The 15035-nt window shown below is 35.7% G+C and overlaps 1 protein-coding gene across 1 annotated transcript; it reads left to right on the top strand.

Moving 5' to 3' along the window:
- Positions 1-5744: 5744 nt before the first annotated feature.
- On the top strand, positions 5745-14770 carry mrs2 (magnesium transporter MRS2). Its single transcript, XM_073847581.1, has 6 exons — positions 5745-7812; positions 9438-9554; positions 9710-9862; positions 13887-14004; positions 14145-14258; positions 14376-14770. Exons 1-6 carry the CDS (start codon positions 7697-7699, stop codon positions 14445-14447), a joined length of 690 nt encoding a protein of 229 aa, XP_073703682.1. The 5' UTR covers positions 5745-7696; the 3' UTR covers positions 14448-14770.
- The last annotated feature ends 265 nt before the right edge of the window (positions 14771-15035 follow it).

The following is a 15035-nucleotide window of genomic DNA, read 5'->3' as shown; positions in this document are numbered from 1 at the left end:
GCATTTATTCAACAGTTAATAATAGCGCTCAACATTCAAAAGGTAAATATTATTCAGCCAATAAAGTGTAGGTCTATGTATTTCATAGAAATAGTCTAGTACTATACAAACTACAAAGGTTTAATTGTCATCTTTATTTCAAACAACCATTATTTTGGATGACTCGTAACTGCGGGTAACTGTTTTGGATTTTGGATCAACCCGCGCATCGCTGATGTAAATGCCTGGCGTCTGATTTGTTACTTAGATTTGAGTGAAGTAACATTTAGCCAATCACAGCGCGAATCTCTTGGGCGTCTGCCATGAGCTTCAAATCTTGTTGCTCTTGTAAACAGAATGTATTATACTGTATGAACATCACCTTTGGGTCACATGACCATACTGTCCCCCCCCACGCGATCGATGTACTACGTCCCCCCCCCCCCCCCCCCGGACGTAGTACATCGATCGCGAAACCCCCCCGCCCCCCCTTTTTTTTAGGGGGGGGGGGGGGGGGGCCTTAGCCGAGTCAGTGCACAGGGCCCAGAATTCCCAGCGACGCCCCTGGCTGACAGCAGCAGATTATGAATGATTCTCATCACGCTGTTTCAGTGCAGATTTTCCTTGCGCTTTGGACTTTGAACCCTGGCTAAAGAGCTTGTGCAGAGCTGTCAGAATACATACAGTTAGTGCGTATAATAGACAACATAACATTCTGTTGTTTATTTACTAATGGTTTAAATGTCCCATATTGTCAAAATCGAAATTTCCTGGCTTTTTTCATGATAACTGAGGTCTAGGGGTTATGTAACTACCATATAAGTTTCAAAACAGTCAATCCACAGGAAAATGCACACAGCCTGCATAAAGTAGCTGTTCATTTTCACGAGCCGCTGTGACTTCCGTAAAAATGTGACGTCCGATCTACTCAGTCACCGCCTTCAGTCACCACCCCGAGCACCAACCACCGTCCCACCCTCCTTTTGTCAAACCCAAAGACAACATCGCCATTTTATTGCTAAGCCACAACAACACGAAAACAAGTCACGAAACTTTGCGAAAATTTGCAAACAACACGAAAAAAATTTGAAACAACACGAAAATTTGCGCCGGGGCCCACCTCCTTCTCGGGTCAATTTTGCAAGGCCCTCCTATGCCTGACATTTCCTCATTTCATTTTTTTAAACCTTTTTTTAATAACCAAAACATTTGTTTTGCCTTATTCTTCTACTGCATGTTATAAAAAAACCTCAAACAAACAAACTTTAAATTAAAGCTGAATTTAAATAAAAAACCCTCTGCTCAGTTCTAACTTTTTAACATATATATACATATACAGGTTTAAAGCTCCTGAATTCTTTAATTCAGACATTCTTTACAACTTCAGAGTACTTTTTCTTAAGTAAGTGAACCTGCCAAACAGAACAACAGGGAGATGCCAAAATTCCACTCACTAAACCTGTCCATTTGAACTGGATTGACTGAATATCTACTGTTATCCATTATAAAATATACATACAAATGAAAAATACAGCAAATCCATTCTGAATCTGTTGATGCTGGTGCTTATATGTGCATAAACACCACTGAGCCTTACAAGATCCACCTCTATGGGTGAGCATTCATTATAAAACACTCACAAGACATTCATTTTGACAACTATGCAAATATTTTGAAATTTCACGCAAAAATATAAGGATCAGAGCCCCGAAAGCATGAATAGTTTGTGAATCAATAGCGGACTAATAGCGGAATAGCGTGCCTAGACTCCGATGTGTCATACATTACGCGCAAGTCCGTTACTCTGATCGTCTTTACCTTCAAATTAGCGCAAGGGTTTGTTCCATGCAGCCAAGAGATGAAGTAGAGACCTGTTTTCCCACGGGGTATAAGTTACTTTTATGCGGGCTTTTGCTGGCGGGAGTGGGGGACAAAACACGAATGTCCGGGCGGAGCGGGACGAAATAACATACATTGATTTCTGCGGGGGCCGGCGGGCGCGGGACAAAAAAATACGTCCCTTGAAGAGTATGTGAGCGGAGCGCGGTGTGATTCTGAATGGAGGGAGGAGCGGATTTTTTAAAAGTCGGAGCGTCGTGGTTTTCACTCGCTCCAAGAGCGCCCCATCATGAGAACAATTCACGCCAACTGTCCGTAATATTACTGCATATTAAGCAAGAATTCACATGTTAAACATATTTACCTAGCTTGATAGAGATGGATCACGCAAATCAGAAAGAATGTGAAGTTTATGATGAGGGCAATAGACATGAGCGGTAAATTATAGTTCAAAAGGAATTAGTTTGTTCCTTCTAGATACTGAATATTTTTAGGTGAACAACACTTATTCACAAGCAATGCATTGAAACAAATGTAATGGTATCTGATTTCGAGTGAGCAGAAATAACTACGATGAAAACGCATTCTTATTTTCATTTCAAACTTTGCACTGCAAAAAGCAGAAATTATACTCTTTTAATGCTGACAGTGTTATTAGTTTGGCATGTGGTAGGAACATCGTTTGCACAGTAGTGTTCCAAACTCTCGTTATTTTATTTTATCATTTTTTGTGTTTTAATATATGTTATGAACAGGACTGTTATATTTCAAACATACTGAATTTTTTTTGACGCAGAGCGGTGTTTCTGATATCAGTGAGCGAGGAGTGGAGCGGGAGCGGGAAAAAATGAACCCGGAGCGGAGTGATTATTAAATGCACGGAGCGCGGAGGGGAAAATGTTGCCGCTCCACTCCGCTCACATACTCTGGTCCCTTGCAGGTATCTAATGACGCTTGCGTGCATCAGTTTTGAGCCGCCGTTCAGTCTGTATTTAACAGTACGATGAGGCTTGCTGCGCCGAGTCCAAAGCAATCCATCACAGAACACGAAAGAGGCGTGCTTTGATCATTTTAGGATAATATTTAAATTAATTTTAAGCCATCTCGCGGCCCACCTGGAGGATCACTAAGGCCCACCGGTTGAGATGAGAATCCCTGGTCTAGGCAACACCCTAGGTGCGTTCCGATCGACAGGGTCCCTACGCAGTGTTCACTGCTCCCTACTCCCTTAGCACGGTATATCCGTTGAAGTGGACTTCGCTGACAATAATCGCTCATTTGGAATGCCCTGGAACGTCATCAAAGCAAATCAACGGCAGGGTCACGCAGATTATGATTTAACATAAATAAATATTGTAATTTATTTTACTTTCAAATTTAAATACATATAAAATACATATAAACGTATGTATCTAAAAAATATAGTCCAAATATATGTTTAGACCGTTAACAGATTAACAGATTTTTGTGGTCTTATCTCACGCACTTTCCCCCCCCCACACAGCCTATATTTAACTATCCTGTGGTAACATTAAATAAAACAAGACAGAGCTTCACCTCGCCAGTTTTACTCTCATTAAAAAAATACAATATGCAAATGTAACATGAAACGCCATAACCATTCATAAACACTCTAATTTGTATAATAATAACAACATTTATTGCAACCGCTCCATTGCAGAGCCTTTAAAAAACTTCAACGGCTCAGCTCCATCATTACTTCTAACTAGTGACGCGGTGCGCAATGACAGTTGGGTAGTTTTCCCCGTCCACTTCCTGTGAAGTGAAGTACCGATGTTCCCTTATTCCCTATGCCGTTCGCAGTGCCCTTTGAACTGAACATGTTCGCTCCCTTCGGTTTGGAATCTCACTTAAGATGGCGGAATAGACCTTTCTCACAACTTCCGTATTTTGCACCGGAAATACGTAATTGCTGTGTAAACCTATTTCCGCCCCGGTGTGTCGGTAACCAGTTAAACAACAAAGATGGCGCAAACATCGAGCAAAAGTTGTTGTAGCGTACCGGGCTGTTCTTGTAATGCCCAAAAGCAGCCTTATTTTTCTTTCCACTCCTTCCCTGCTAACGAAAATGGGTTCAAGCTATTCGAAAATAAAATGATAACTGATGATGACAGCATTCGGCTAATGTTAATATTAGGCTATCGTCGCTAGCTGCTACTCACAAGACGTTCACTTAGACCAAAGGCAGACAGTGAATGTCATATTGTTTGTAACATAACGACCACGACTATATTGCTTTAATAAAGTTGTACATGTCCTCTATACTATCCATACATAACCTTATAACTCTAGTCCTGGGTCTAAGTGTACACACTAGTAATTTGTTAGCCTGATTGCTCTCTAACGTTAGCTACGTTACTTACCTTGAAAGTTATGGATAAACGGGACGTTCTAAAACTCTTAACGTGGCTTAATGTATGTAAAAAACGACCAGGAAACCCAAAGTTTCTGTCAAACCTTACTTGGAACAAACACTACTACTATCAAAAGAACGAGCCCTTATTCCACAGATAAAGTGAATTATATCACGTTAAGCGTTTTCTCCCCCATAGAAGCCCATTATAAGGAAACAGCTTAACGTGGTTTAACTTACCTCAACAGCGACCAGGGAAGACCAAACTTCTGTTACATTTTACTTATAATAAATACTTGCTGCTCTCAAAAGAACGAGCTCTTATTCAGCATATAAAGTGATCACCCCCCATAGAAGTCCATTATAACAAACCATGTTAAGCTTTTTCCTGAATGGAGTTCTATAGGGAGAAAAAGCTTAACGTGATTATTCACTTTATATGCTGAATGAGATCTCATTCTTTTGACAGCAGCAAGTACTTTTAAGTATTTTTTGACAGAAATTTGTTTTTTTCCCAGTCGTTGTTAAGATACGTTAAACCACGTTAAGCTGTTTCCTTATTGATTTCTATGGGGGACGCTTAACGTGATATTATTCACTTTATATGCTGAATAAGAGCTCATTCTTTTGACAGCAGAAAGTGTTTATTATTAAGTAGAATTTTAAGCCACGTTAAGCTTTTTTTGTATAATGGACTTCTATGGGGGGCGATCACTTTATATGCTGAATAAGAGCTCGTTCTTTTGAGAGCAGCAAGTGTTTATTATAAGTGAAATTTAACAGAAGATTGGTCTTCTCTGGTCGCTGTTGAGGTAAGTTAAACCACGTTAAGCAGTTTCCTTATAATGGGCTTCTATGGGGGAGAAAACGCTTAACGTGATATAATTCACTTTATCTGTGGAATAAGGGTTTGTTCTTTTGATAGTAGTTAGTGTTAGTTCCAAGTAAGGTTTGACAGAAATTTGGGGTTTCCTGGTCGTTTTCTACGTACGTTAAGCCACGTTAAGCGTTTTTCACGTTAAGCGTTTTAGAACGTCCTGGATAAACTTCGTGGAAAAATGTATATCCTTTATCCAATTTGTGCTCTTTGTGACGGAGTTTTCCTCCACGACTCTTATCACGTCGGCAAAAGTTATCTTTGGCAACAGTGAGGGAAGTTGTGTAGACTCTCTCCATTTTAATTTTAAATTACCCGGCTTTCTGCTGTGTTGACATTACACAGGAAGTCTGCATACCCTGCAATTGCGTATTTCCGGTTTCTGTGAGAAAGGTCTATACCCTGTGAAGTCCACTTCGCAGTCCACTTACGGTCGAATGGAACGCACCTCCTGTGTGCTATGTAATGACACGCCCAGTGGCGGACTGGGACTAAAAAACAGCCCTGGACTTTGACTCAGCTCAGCCCACAGCAACAGATGTGTGTGAAAGCTAATCAGCAGCAGACACGGGTCTCAAAATACTTAAATCTTAACCCATGATGTTTTACCTTCCAAATTATAGCATTATCTCTGATGTTGACTAAAAGATGTGTTAAAAGCATAGTGTAAAATACTCACAGAAATAAACAGCACTCTCTTAATGTCTCTCTGCTGAAAAAAATGCAGATGAGGTGACTACCTAAAACATACAAAAACTAATTTTTAGAAATGGCATGCAATCTTAAACTATATTTATTACTTACTAATCTCTTAATTAATTTGTGCAAAAAATACGGCTCTGCAAAAACTGTTCATCTAACCAAGTCAAAAAATCTTGTTTCCAGCTAAAAAGTATTTTTGATCTTGTTTTAAGACTTATATACTAAGCAAGAGCAGAAGAGGTTATATTATTAATCTTATTTTGAGTATATTTGTCTTATTTTGAGAATTCTTAGCAAATTCTTGTTTCATTGGCAGATTATTTCACTTAATTTAAGAAGCTTTCGACTAACCTAACCCTTAAAATACTTGATTTTAGTCTAAAACTTCTTAAATTAAGTGAAATAATCTACCAATGAAATAAGACAAATCACACTTGGTAAGAACTCTAAGGCATATATACTCAATATAAAATTAATAATCTAACACCTTATACTCTTGCTTAGTATATAGGCCTAAGTAACAAGGTTAAAAATACTTTTTTAGCAGGAAACAAGATTTTTTGACTTGATTAGATGGAGTTTTTGCAGTGTGCACAAAAATGGTTTAATTACTTATTAAATATTTCTTCTGCCTTCATGTTAATGCAGCGGTATGTTTATATCGTGTTTTATAGCTAATCAACTGTAAAAACTGCAATAGTTTTATTTCATTGGGGTATAGATAAAAATGTAGCAACCTGAAATTACATTTGCTAAAGTCAGATTACCTAGGAAATAACCCTAATTATCCTCCTTTCATGCTTACTTGCCCAAGTTGCACTGCACTTGTCTGGGGAACTTCCCCCTGTTCCTGCACCTGTCCCTCATCTCTATGTCCCTGTGCTGCTGCGGCCGCAGCCTCCTCCTTCACACCCTTTTCCTTCCTTTTTTTCCCCTATTACCAATACCTGCAGTATCCATGTTCTTTCTCCCACCTGCACTTGTAAACGGTTGAGTGACAAGCATTGACGAGTGAGCTTGCGCATCTATGGGCTTGTAGGCGCATTGTTGCCACCTATTGATCTTGACATAGAACAACAGTAAATTATGAGCAAGAAAAAAAAAGAAGAAAAAAAAAACTGTGACTGCTGCACAGAGGCCGACGGCCGTCCTGCTGCAGCGGCCGTTCTGGTATTCTCCCGAACGTCCAGACGGCCAGTCCGCCACTGGACACGCCCCACAGAACTGAAGGGCGGGGTGAGCAGAGGTTCATATCATTTAAAGGGCCAGGTACTGATATCGCTTGCTGAGAACAGAGGCATTTTTTACCAGGTGAAATGAATGTTTTTTTACTCTACCATAGAGAATTTTTAATCAAAGTATATACAATTCTTTCATTTGGACCCTAAAGCATCATATTAACTTGTGGAAAATGGGCATCGGATGACCCCTTTAAAGTTGCAAAAATCTCTACAAACCTGTAGGCTCGGTAGTTGCTCACCATGGTCCTGTGCAGTGGCAATGGCATGTGAATTTTATTGTTTTATAATTTTTTTAAGGGGGATGAAATGCTTTATATAAATGGCATATTAGAATGATTTCTGAAGGTTCATGTCACACTGAAGACTGAGAGTATTGTCTGTTGAAAATGTCACTATGGCATCACAGGAATAAATGTGAAATGTAAAACATTAAAATAGAAGGAATATAATAATATTTCATAATATAACTGTTTTTGAAATTAATGCAGGCTTAAGTACCTCATAAACACATTTATTACTTTGAGTTATTGCTATCTGGGTTTATAGTGGGTGTTTGTTATTTCATCCCACAATCTGATTTTTGTCCATGTTTTTGTTCTCGGTCTCGGATTGTATGTGCAGTCATGTGTTGTTGCATGTTTATGTGGGTAAGCATGTGTTCTGGCACAGGTGAATGTGCTGCAGATGCGGCTCAGTGAAGTTCAGCCTCAGGTTCTGGATTGCTTGGAATCGTTGGTCGACCCGAAGCTCCTCTCTGCCGACCGCAGCAAACTCCATATGCTCCTGCTTAACAGCAAGAGGTGAGTTTATTAACTTCATTAAGAAACTGGACTAAAAGTCTTTCCCAAGCCATATTATTGTTTTTAGAACATTATGTTCCCAAATGCAAGAGGCATTTAACTACACCATTAAGAACCTAACTTTCTTATTAGCTAATCTAAATGAGGGATCGCTGTAACATAATTGGTAGGCTAATTGTTGTATGAAGCTTATCCGGAGTTATTAAACGATTGTTTTGTTGTGTTTCTCTCGTGTTAATTAGGGATGAGTCAGAATGGCCGACTTGGTCGTCTAACAGCTGATTAGTTTTTTAGTAATGTCCCCTAGTGTGTTTATCTAGTTTTTTTCTTGTGTTTGTAGTTGTGATGTTTTTTTAAGGTGGTGCTTTGAAGCAGAATAATTTAGAGGTGCCAGAAATTGCAGTTAGCAATAAATTTCAAGTACTGTATAATTAAAAATTGCCTACTGTGAGTAACGTTCCCATTATAGTGCATAAGCCACAAGTCTCTCTTTGCTGTCTGTCTGTGTGTGATAGTTTTGTGTTATTAAAACCTAATTAAAAAGTGTGTGCTAGGTGACTAGTCAGTTTTGAAAAGATGTAGTTTTGCCTATCACCAGTGTTAATAAAAAATGCATGATATTAACAATTCTCTGATATTATCGTACTAAGGCTGCACGATGAATTCACAAAAAATGAGTAAATATGAATAAATGCATTTTAAGTTCTAATTAGGAAAGAGTTGATTATATTAGAATGTTTTTTGTTTGTGGTGGAATACATCTGCATAGAAAATAATTAAAAACAACTATTTTGACTATTTTAGTTTTTTTTTTTTTAATGCAAACCATTTTTTTTAAAATTTCAGAACAATTTGAAAAAAGTTGGGTTCACTCTATTGAAACCATCTGAAACCTGTTAAAGTAAGAAATGTACAAACTTTAAGTTGAAAACCACATTCCAACTATTTCTGACAATTCCAACATGAATATATTGTAAGTTCTAATTAGGAAAGAGTTGATTATATTAGAATGTTGTATTTTTGTAGTGAAATACATATGCATAGAGAATAATAAAAAAAAAAAACATTTTGAAGTTTTTTGTTTTGTTTTTAATGCAAACCATTCTTTTATGTCAGAACAATTTGGAAAAAAACTTCTTGGGGAAAAAAAATAAAGAAAGTTGGGTTAACTCTATTGAAACATCTGAAATCTTTCTAAGTATCAAATGTACAAACCTTAAGTCGAAAACCACATTTCAATTTTTTTTTACTATTGTGATTTATTATATAATAGCATTAAATAAAATAAGAAATGTATTACTATTGGAATAATACAATTGTACGGTTAAAAAAAGGTTCCTAATTTCTCCTCGCCACAAAAAAAAAAACATTGACATTTTTTTTATTTATTTCTATTTATTTTGTGATAGCAATTAATAGAGTTAATCACTCACAAAAACAAATTAACTTTGGACCAATATTTTGAACAAATACGTTGTGCAGCCCTAGATATCTAAATATGCCATAAAATGAATCCAGTATGTGTTCTGTCTGGTAGAAAATTATTTCCAGTCAATGCCGAGCTTTAAAATAGTATCGTGATAATTTCCTTTGAGAGTAAAAACAGTCTTTTTAACTCCCTGCAGCCTCTCAGAACTGGAGACAGACATTAAAGTGTTTAAAGACAGTCTGCTGAAGATCCTGGATGAGGACGAACTGATAGATGAACTCTGTCTCACCAAATGGAGCGACCCGCAAGTGTTGTAAGTGTCATCTCACAGAATCCAACTTCATAGCCTTTTATTTCAAAATGCAACACATTTGTATGTACACAAATATACTTGATGTCAGTGTAAATATCTGATCATTGTTGTGTACATCTGTTATCTCTTGGTGTGCCTGTCTTGTATGTGGGTAGTGAGGAGAGCAGTCTGGGTATAGATCATGCTGAAGAGATGGAGTTACTGCTAGAGAATTACTTTATGCAAGCAGAGGAGCTGGTAAACAAAGCCAGAGAGCTGAAAGACCTCATCGATGATTCGGAAAGCGTCATCTTCATTAACCTGGATAGGTACTGTACCGACAGCAAACATAATGCTTGAAAATGCACTACTTTTTTTTTTTTAAATATTTTATTTAAAGCTTTTCACATTTTACAAAACAATCCTCCAAACCCCATGCCAGCAAATAAAGGGAAAAATAATAATAATAATACAGACATCTCCACATATACACAGAATCTTCACCAAAAAAAAAAGGAACAAAAACACAACATCTTGACAATACCAATAAATACCCAATTATGGAAAAATACAATTATTACACACCGCTATATTTTGTCAGCTTAACCACCCTACTTAAAGAAAAAAAAAGGCTAAATTCAGTTACCCTTGATCATCTTCCAAATATTCAAAGAAGGGCTTCCAGATCTGCAAAAATCTCTTTGGTTTACCTGCAATCTCATATCTAATCTTTTCCATATGTAACACATTACTGAGTTCTCTAAGCCACGTCTCAAATTTAGGTGCAAACTCCTTGTTCCATGTCAACAAAATTGTCTTTTTTTGCTATGGTCAATCCATATTGAACTGTTTGGATTTGATTGGAACTGTAGTTATCCAAGGAAGGGGCCCAGCCTAGTATTGCAACAAGCGGGTCAGGATGAAACTCATTCTTAAGCACCTTCGAGTAGAGACTAAACACCTCAGTCCAAAATGTACACATTTTTGGGCAAAACCAAAATAAGTGAGCCAAAGTACCCTCATTAGACTTGCATTTGATACACAGAGGGGACACAGACGGATAAATATTATGTAATTTGGTACGAGAGTAATGTAATCTATGGTAGGGCTGGGCGATTTGGCCTAAAATCAAAATCTCGATTAATTGAACATTTTAACCCGATTACGATTAATGAACGATTATTTTATTTATTAATAAAATTATATTTAATTATATTTAAATAATATTTATTTTTTTGCCCTCATAGTTCACTGACAAGTTTTGTACAGTAAATATGCGCACATATTACAAGTGAGAGATTTTTGAATGAAGGGTGCACACACTATCTACTATCTATGATTATTTATTGAACATCAGTGTTGAACAACTGAAATTAAAGCACACATTGCTTAAAACGAAAAGTCACATTTTTCTTAAATTAGTGAAAATAAATAACTTGCACTTTTGGAAACAAAATAAATTATTTATAAAATAATAATAAATATTAAAAGTAGAAAATAAGCAGTATCTCTTCTAAATAAAATTACTCTTGTATATCCTGTAAATACTTTTTACTGTATAAATACTGTTTAAGCTCTCCATCGACATGTCGGCGGAATAACGCAACGTAACGGAGCGGGGTCACGTGACTCCACACGCAGTAGTGTTTTTAAAGGGAAAGTAATTGAAATAATTGACCTGGAAAAATTTGATCGATTATAGGTTCTGAATGTCGATTTCGATTACTTTTCGATTAATCGCCCAGCCCTAATCTATGGATAACTTTATATTGAATTAACCGAAAATTAGAGCTAATGGAACAAGATCTAATGCCCCAAAAGACAACTTTAAAGACCTTTTATGTTAGAATAAAAAGTTTAATTATATTTTAAAACCACTTTTTGCCCGGATAACCTATCGTTTCATATCGGCATGTGACCATGATGATACCAAAACACTTTTACTATCGCGATACCACAATATTGATTATACCATTTCATCCCTAGTCACAATACATCAGATTATTGCAACTGAATCATGATTGCAAAATCAAATTATGTTGATTTTAAAAAAAAAAAAATATTTACCTGAAAGAGCAGATTTATATGCAGGTTATATGCCTCAAGGGAATAGTTCACCCAGAAATTAAAATTCTCCTTTTGTTTTATATTGAAAATAGTTTAGTTAAGAATCAAGTTAATTAAGAAGTTACTATTAATTTAATCTGTTATTTACAGTCTTCTTTTAAGGCAAGACATTTCAGGCACAACCAATGTGTTTTTTTTTAATGTGCTGGTCAGTTTTGAGATTTCAGGTTTCATAACTTGTCTTCTTTTAGACTAGTGGAAAGAACAGATAAAAAATACACATTTAAGTGTTTTTTTTTTTTTTGCACTTTATGTGTTTGTGTCTATAGATTTCAGTTACAATTCGTATCTTTAAAAGGCCATTTTCTTCAAATGAATTTTTATCCTGCACTGAGACAGAAATCTCCACTTTTGTAGCACTAATTCACCTCAGACTGGACCGTTTTATTCGTATCTATATTCTGAAGGTTATACAGAGAAGTGTGTTCACACATCATTTGCCTTATTTATATAACATTTTATTCTTAAAACCATTAAAAATAGTGTTTTTATTTTTTTGTGGTTGACAGTAATTTCTGATTTATGGGATGATTAAAAAGAGATATCCAAAATCTTGTCTGTAAAAACCATTAAGATTAAATATGTCAACAAAATGGAACAAGATAATTTTCAAGGTTGTTTTATCCAGTGTTCAGATTTCTGTTCTGGGAATTTATGTACATTTGAGAATAATTGCTCATGCTTACTTAATGTAATATTTTCATATTTAAACAGCATTTTAGAAAACTTATAATGCTACAAAATTGTCTTAATGTACTGTGATTAACTGGGGAGGTATAGTTGAAAACGAATTGTTAAAAGTATTACAGTGGCGTTCAAAAGATTGGGATCAGTTAGATTTTTAATGTTTCTTTTGTCTCTTATGCTCATCAAAGTTCCATTTATTTGATTAAAAATACAGAAAAAAGTAATATTATGAAATAGTTTACTTTAAAATAGAATTTATGTGATGCAAAGCTGAATTTTCGTTAGCCATTACTCCAGTCTTCAGTGTCACACGATCCTTCAAGAAATCATTCTAATATGCTGATTTATTATCAGTGTTAGAAACAGTTGTGCTGTTTGATATTTGGAACCTGCAATACCTTTTCCAGGATTCTTTGATAGCTAATAAGTAAAAAAAACAAAAACATGATTTATTAAAAATAGAAATCTTTTTTCTAGCAATATTAGTCTTCACAAACATTTTTTTATCAATTTAAAGGAGTAGTTCACTTTTAGAAAAAAAATTTACAGATAAAGTCTCCCTTGTCACAAGATGTTCATGTCTTTCTTTCTTCAGTCGTAAAGAAATGTTTTTTTTAGGAAAACATTTCAGGATTTCTCTCCATATAATGGACTTCTATGGTGCCCCTGAGTTTGAACTTCCAAAATTCAGCTTCAAAGGGCTCTTAATTATCCCAGCCGAGGAAGAAGGGTCTTATCTAGCGAAACAATCAGTTATTTTCTGAAAACATTTACAATATATATATACTTTTTTAATCTCTATACAGAGTACACACAGAGCTAGACAAGATGAGCATTTAAGGTTAAAAAGTATATAAATTGTAACTTTTTTTTTTTTTTTAGAAAATAACCAATAGTTTTGCTCTTTGAAGCTGCATTTTGGAAGTTCAAACTCAGTGGCACCATAGAAGTCCATTATATGGAATGAAATCCTGAAATATTTCCCTCAAAAAACATAATTTCCTTACGACTAAAGAAAGAAAGACATGAACATCTTGGATGACAAGGGGTGAGGACATTATCTGTAAATTTGTTCTGAAAGTGATTTACTCCTTTAACACATCCTTGCTGAATAAAAGTATTAATTTCTTTCAAAGATTACTGACCCAAACTTTGAACGGTAGTGTATATTGTTACAAAATATTTCAGTTTCAAATAAATGCTATTCTCTTTGACGGTTTATTCCTCAAAAATCCTGAATAAAGCATCACAGGTTCCAAAAAAAATAAAATAAATCAGCATATTAAAATGATTTCTGAAGGATCATGTGACACTGAATACTGGAGTAATGCTGCAAAAAAATCAGCTTTGCATCTCAGGAATAAATTATATTTATTTGTATATTAAAATAGAAAAACACTATTTTAAATTGCAATATTTCACAATATTACAGATATATATATATTTTTTTTTACAGATCCCAAACTTTTAAATGGCAGTGTAGTTAAAGTATAGTTTTACCCTATTTACCCTTTCTGTGTTGTCTTAAATTGTCTTTAGCCACCGTAATGTCATGATGCGACTGAACCTCCAGCTCACCATGGGAACCTTCTCGCTCTCTTTATTTGGTCTGATGGGTGTGGCTTTTGGAATGAATTTGGAATCTTCTTTTGAAGAGGTTGGTACTATTTTACTACTGTTTCAATACATTTTACCTCAGCTGTTATTGCCAGCATTGCATAGTGTTATCAGTCTGTTTGAGAACATGTTGTTTATTAACCCATATTGATTTTTGTGTGTCTGTGTGTGTGTGTGCAGGATCCGCGTGTATTTTGGTTAGTGACAGGGTTCATGTTTCTGGGCAGTGGACTCATTTGGAGAAGACTTCTGTCTTTTCTGGGCCGGCATTTAGAACCCAGCTCTCCACCTCCTGTACGTAACACTCATAATAAAATCCTCAATGTTTACTATCTTTCTCTTCAACATTATAGTAATGATTGTAACAGTTTTTGTTGTTGTTGTTGTTGTTGTTGTTGTTTGTTTTCACAGATTCCCCCTGTTTGGAGGAAAAACCAGATTGGCACATTAAAAGCAACAGACATTAAACCTGGAATTAGATGATAGTGTGACTGCTGCTTTTTCAAGATTTTTTTTTCCTCCCTCCTTCTCTGTATTTCTTGACATTTATGCATAATGTATTTTCAGTATCAGTATCCGTACCACTCACCTCAGTCTAATTTAAAATTGCATTTATCTATTCAGGTATATCATCTAGACACAGTTTTTATTTTGCTATGTGATATTTGAACCTTTGATCTTGAACCTTTGGAATAATCTCTGTATTTATTGTTGTGGATATCATTAACATCATGAAATACGCCAGATACCTTTTATTCACTGTAAAGTGTGTGACGTCTTTCAAAAATAAAGTGATCTGCCACTAACTCAGTTTCTCTGGTTACCTTTAACAGATGTTTATGAATATATAACTTTGATAAAACATTAAAAACTTGAATTTGTTGTGGGCTCTTTATTTTAAGCATCTAGAATACAACATTTGATGTTTTTGAGTACTAATGGACTTGTGGATACATTATTCAAACTTTGAGTTCTTATTAAAATGCGTTGAAGCTCCATTTGCATGAAAAGTGCTCTATAAATGAAGTGTGTAATGTATTATGTAAAGTCTGCTTGTACTTGTATCAGGAC

The sequence above is a fragment of the Garra rufa genome, chromosome 9, assembly GCF_049309525.1.
Source record: "Garra rufa chromosome 9, GarRuf1.0, whole genome shotgun sequence".
Classification (NCBI taxonomy): Eukaryota; Metazoa; Chordata; class Actinopteri; order Cypriniformes; family Cyprinidae; genus Garra; species Garra rufa.
Note: the sequence above shows the minus strand (reverse complement) of the source record. Positions and strands in the feature narration are given on the sequence as shown.

What these genes read in the sequence shown, in the direction of transcription:
- mrs2 (XM_073847581.1), top strand. Translation starts at nt 7,697, where the DNA reads ATGCGGCTCAGTGAAGTTCAGCCTCAGGTTCTGGATTGCTTGGAATCG. An exon ending in ATCTTCATTAACCTGGATAG is followed by an intron (nt 9,863 to 13,886) that starts GTACTGTACCGA and finishes AATTGTCTTTAG; the next exon opens with CCACCGTAATGTCATGATGC. An exon ending in AACCCAGCTCTCCACCTCCT is followed by an intron (nt 14,259 to 14,375) that starts GTACGTAACACT and finishes TTGTTTTCACAG; the next exon opens with ATTCCCCCTGTTTGGAGGAA.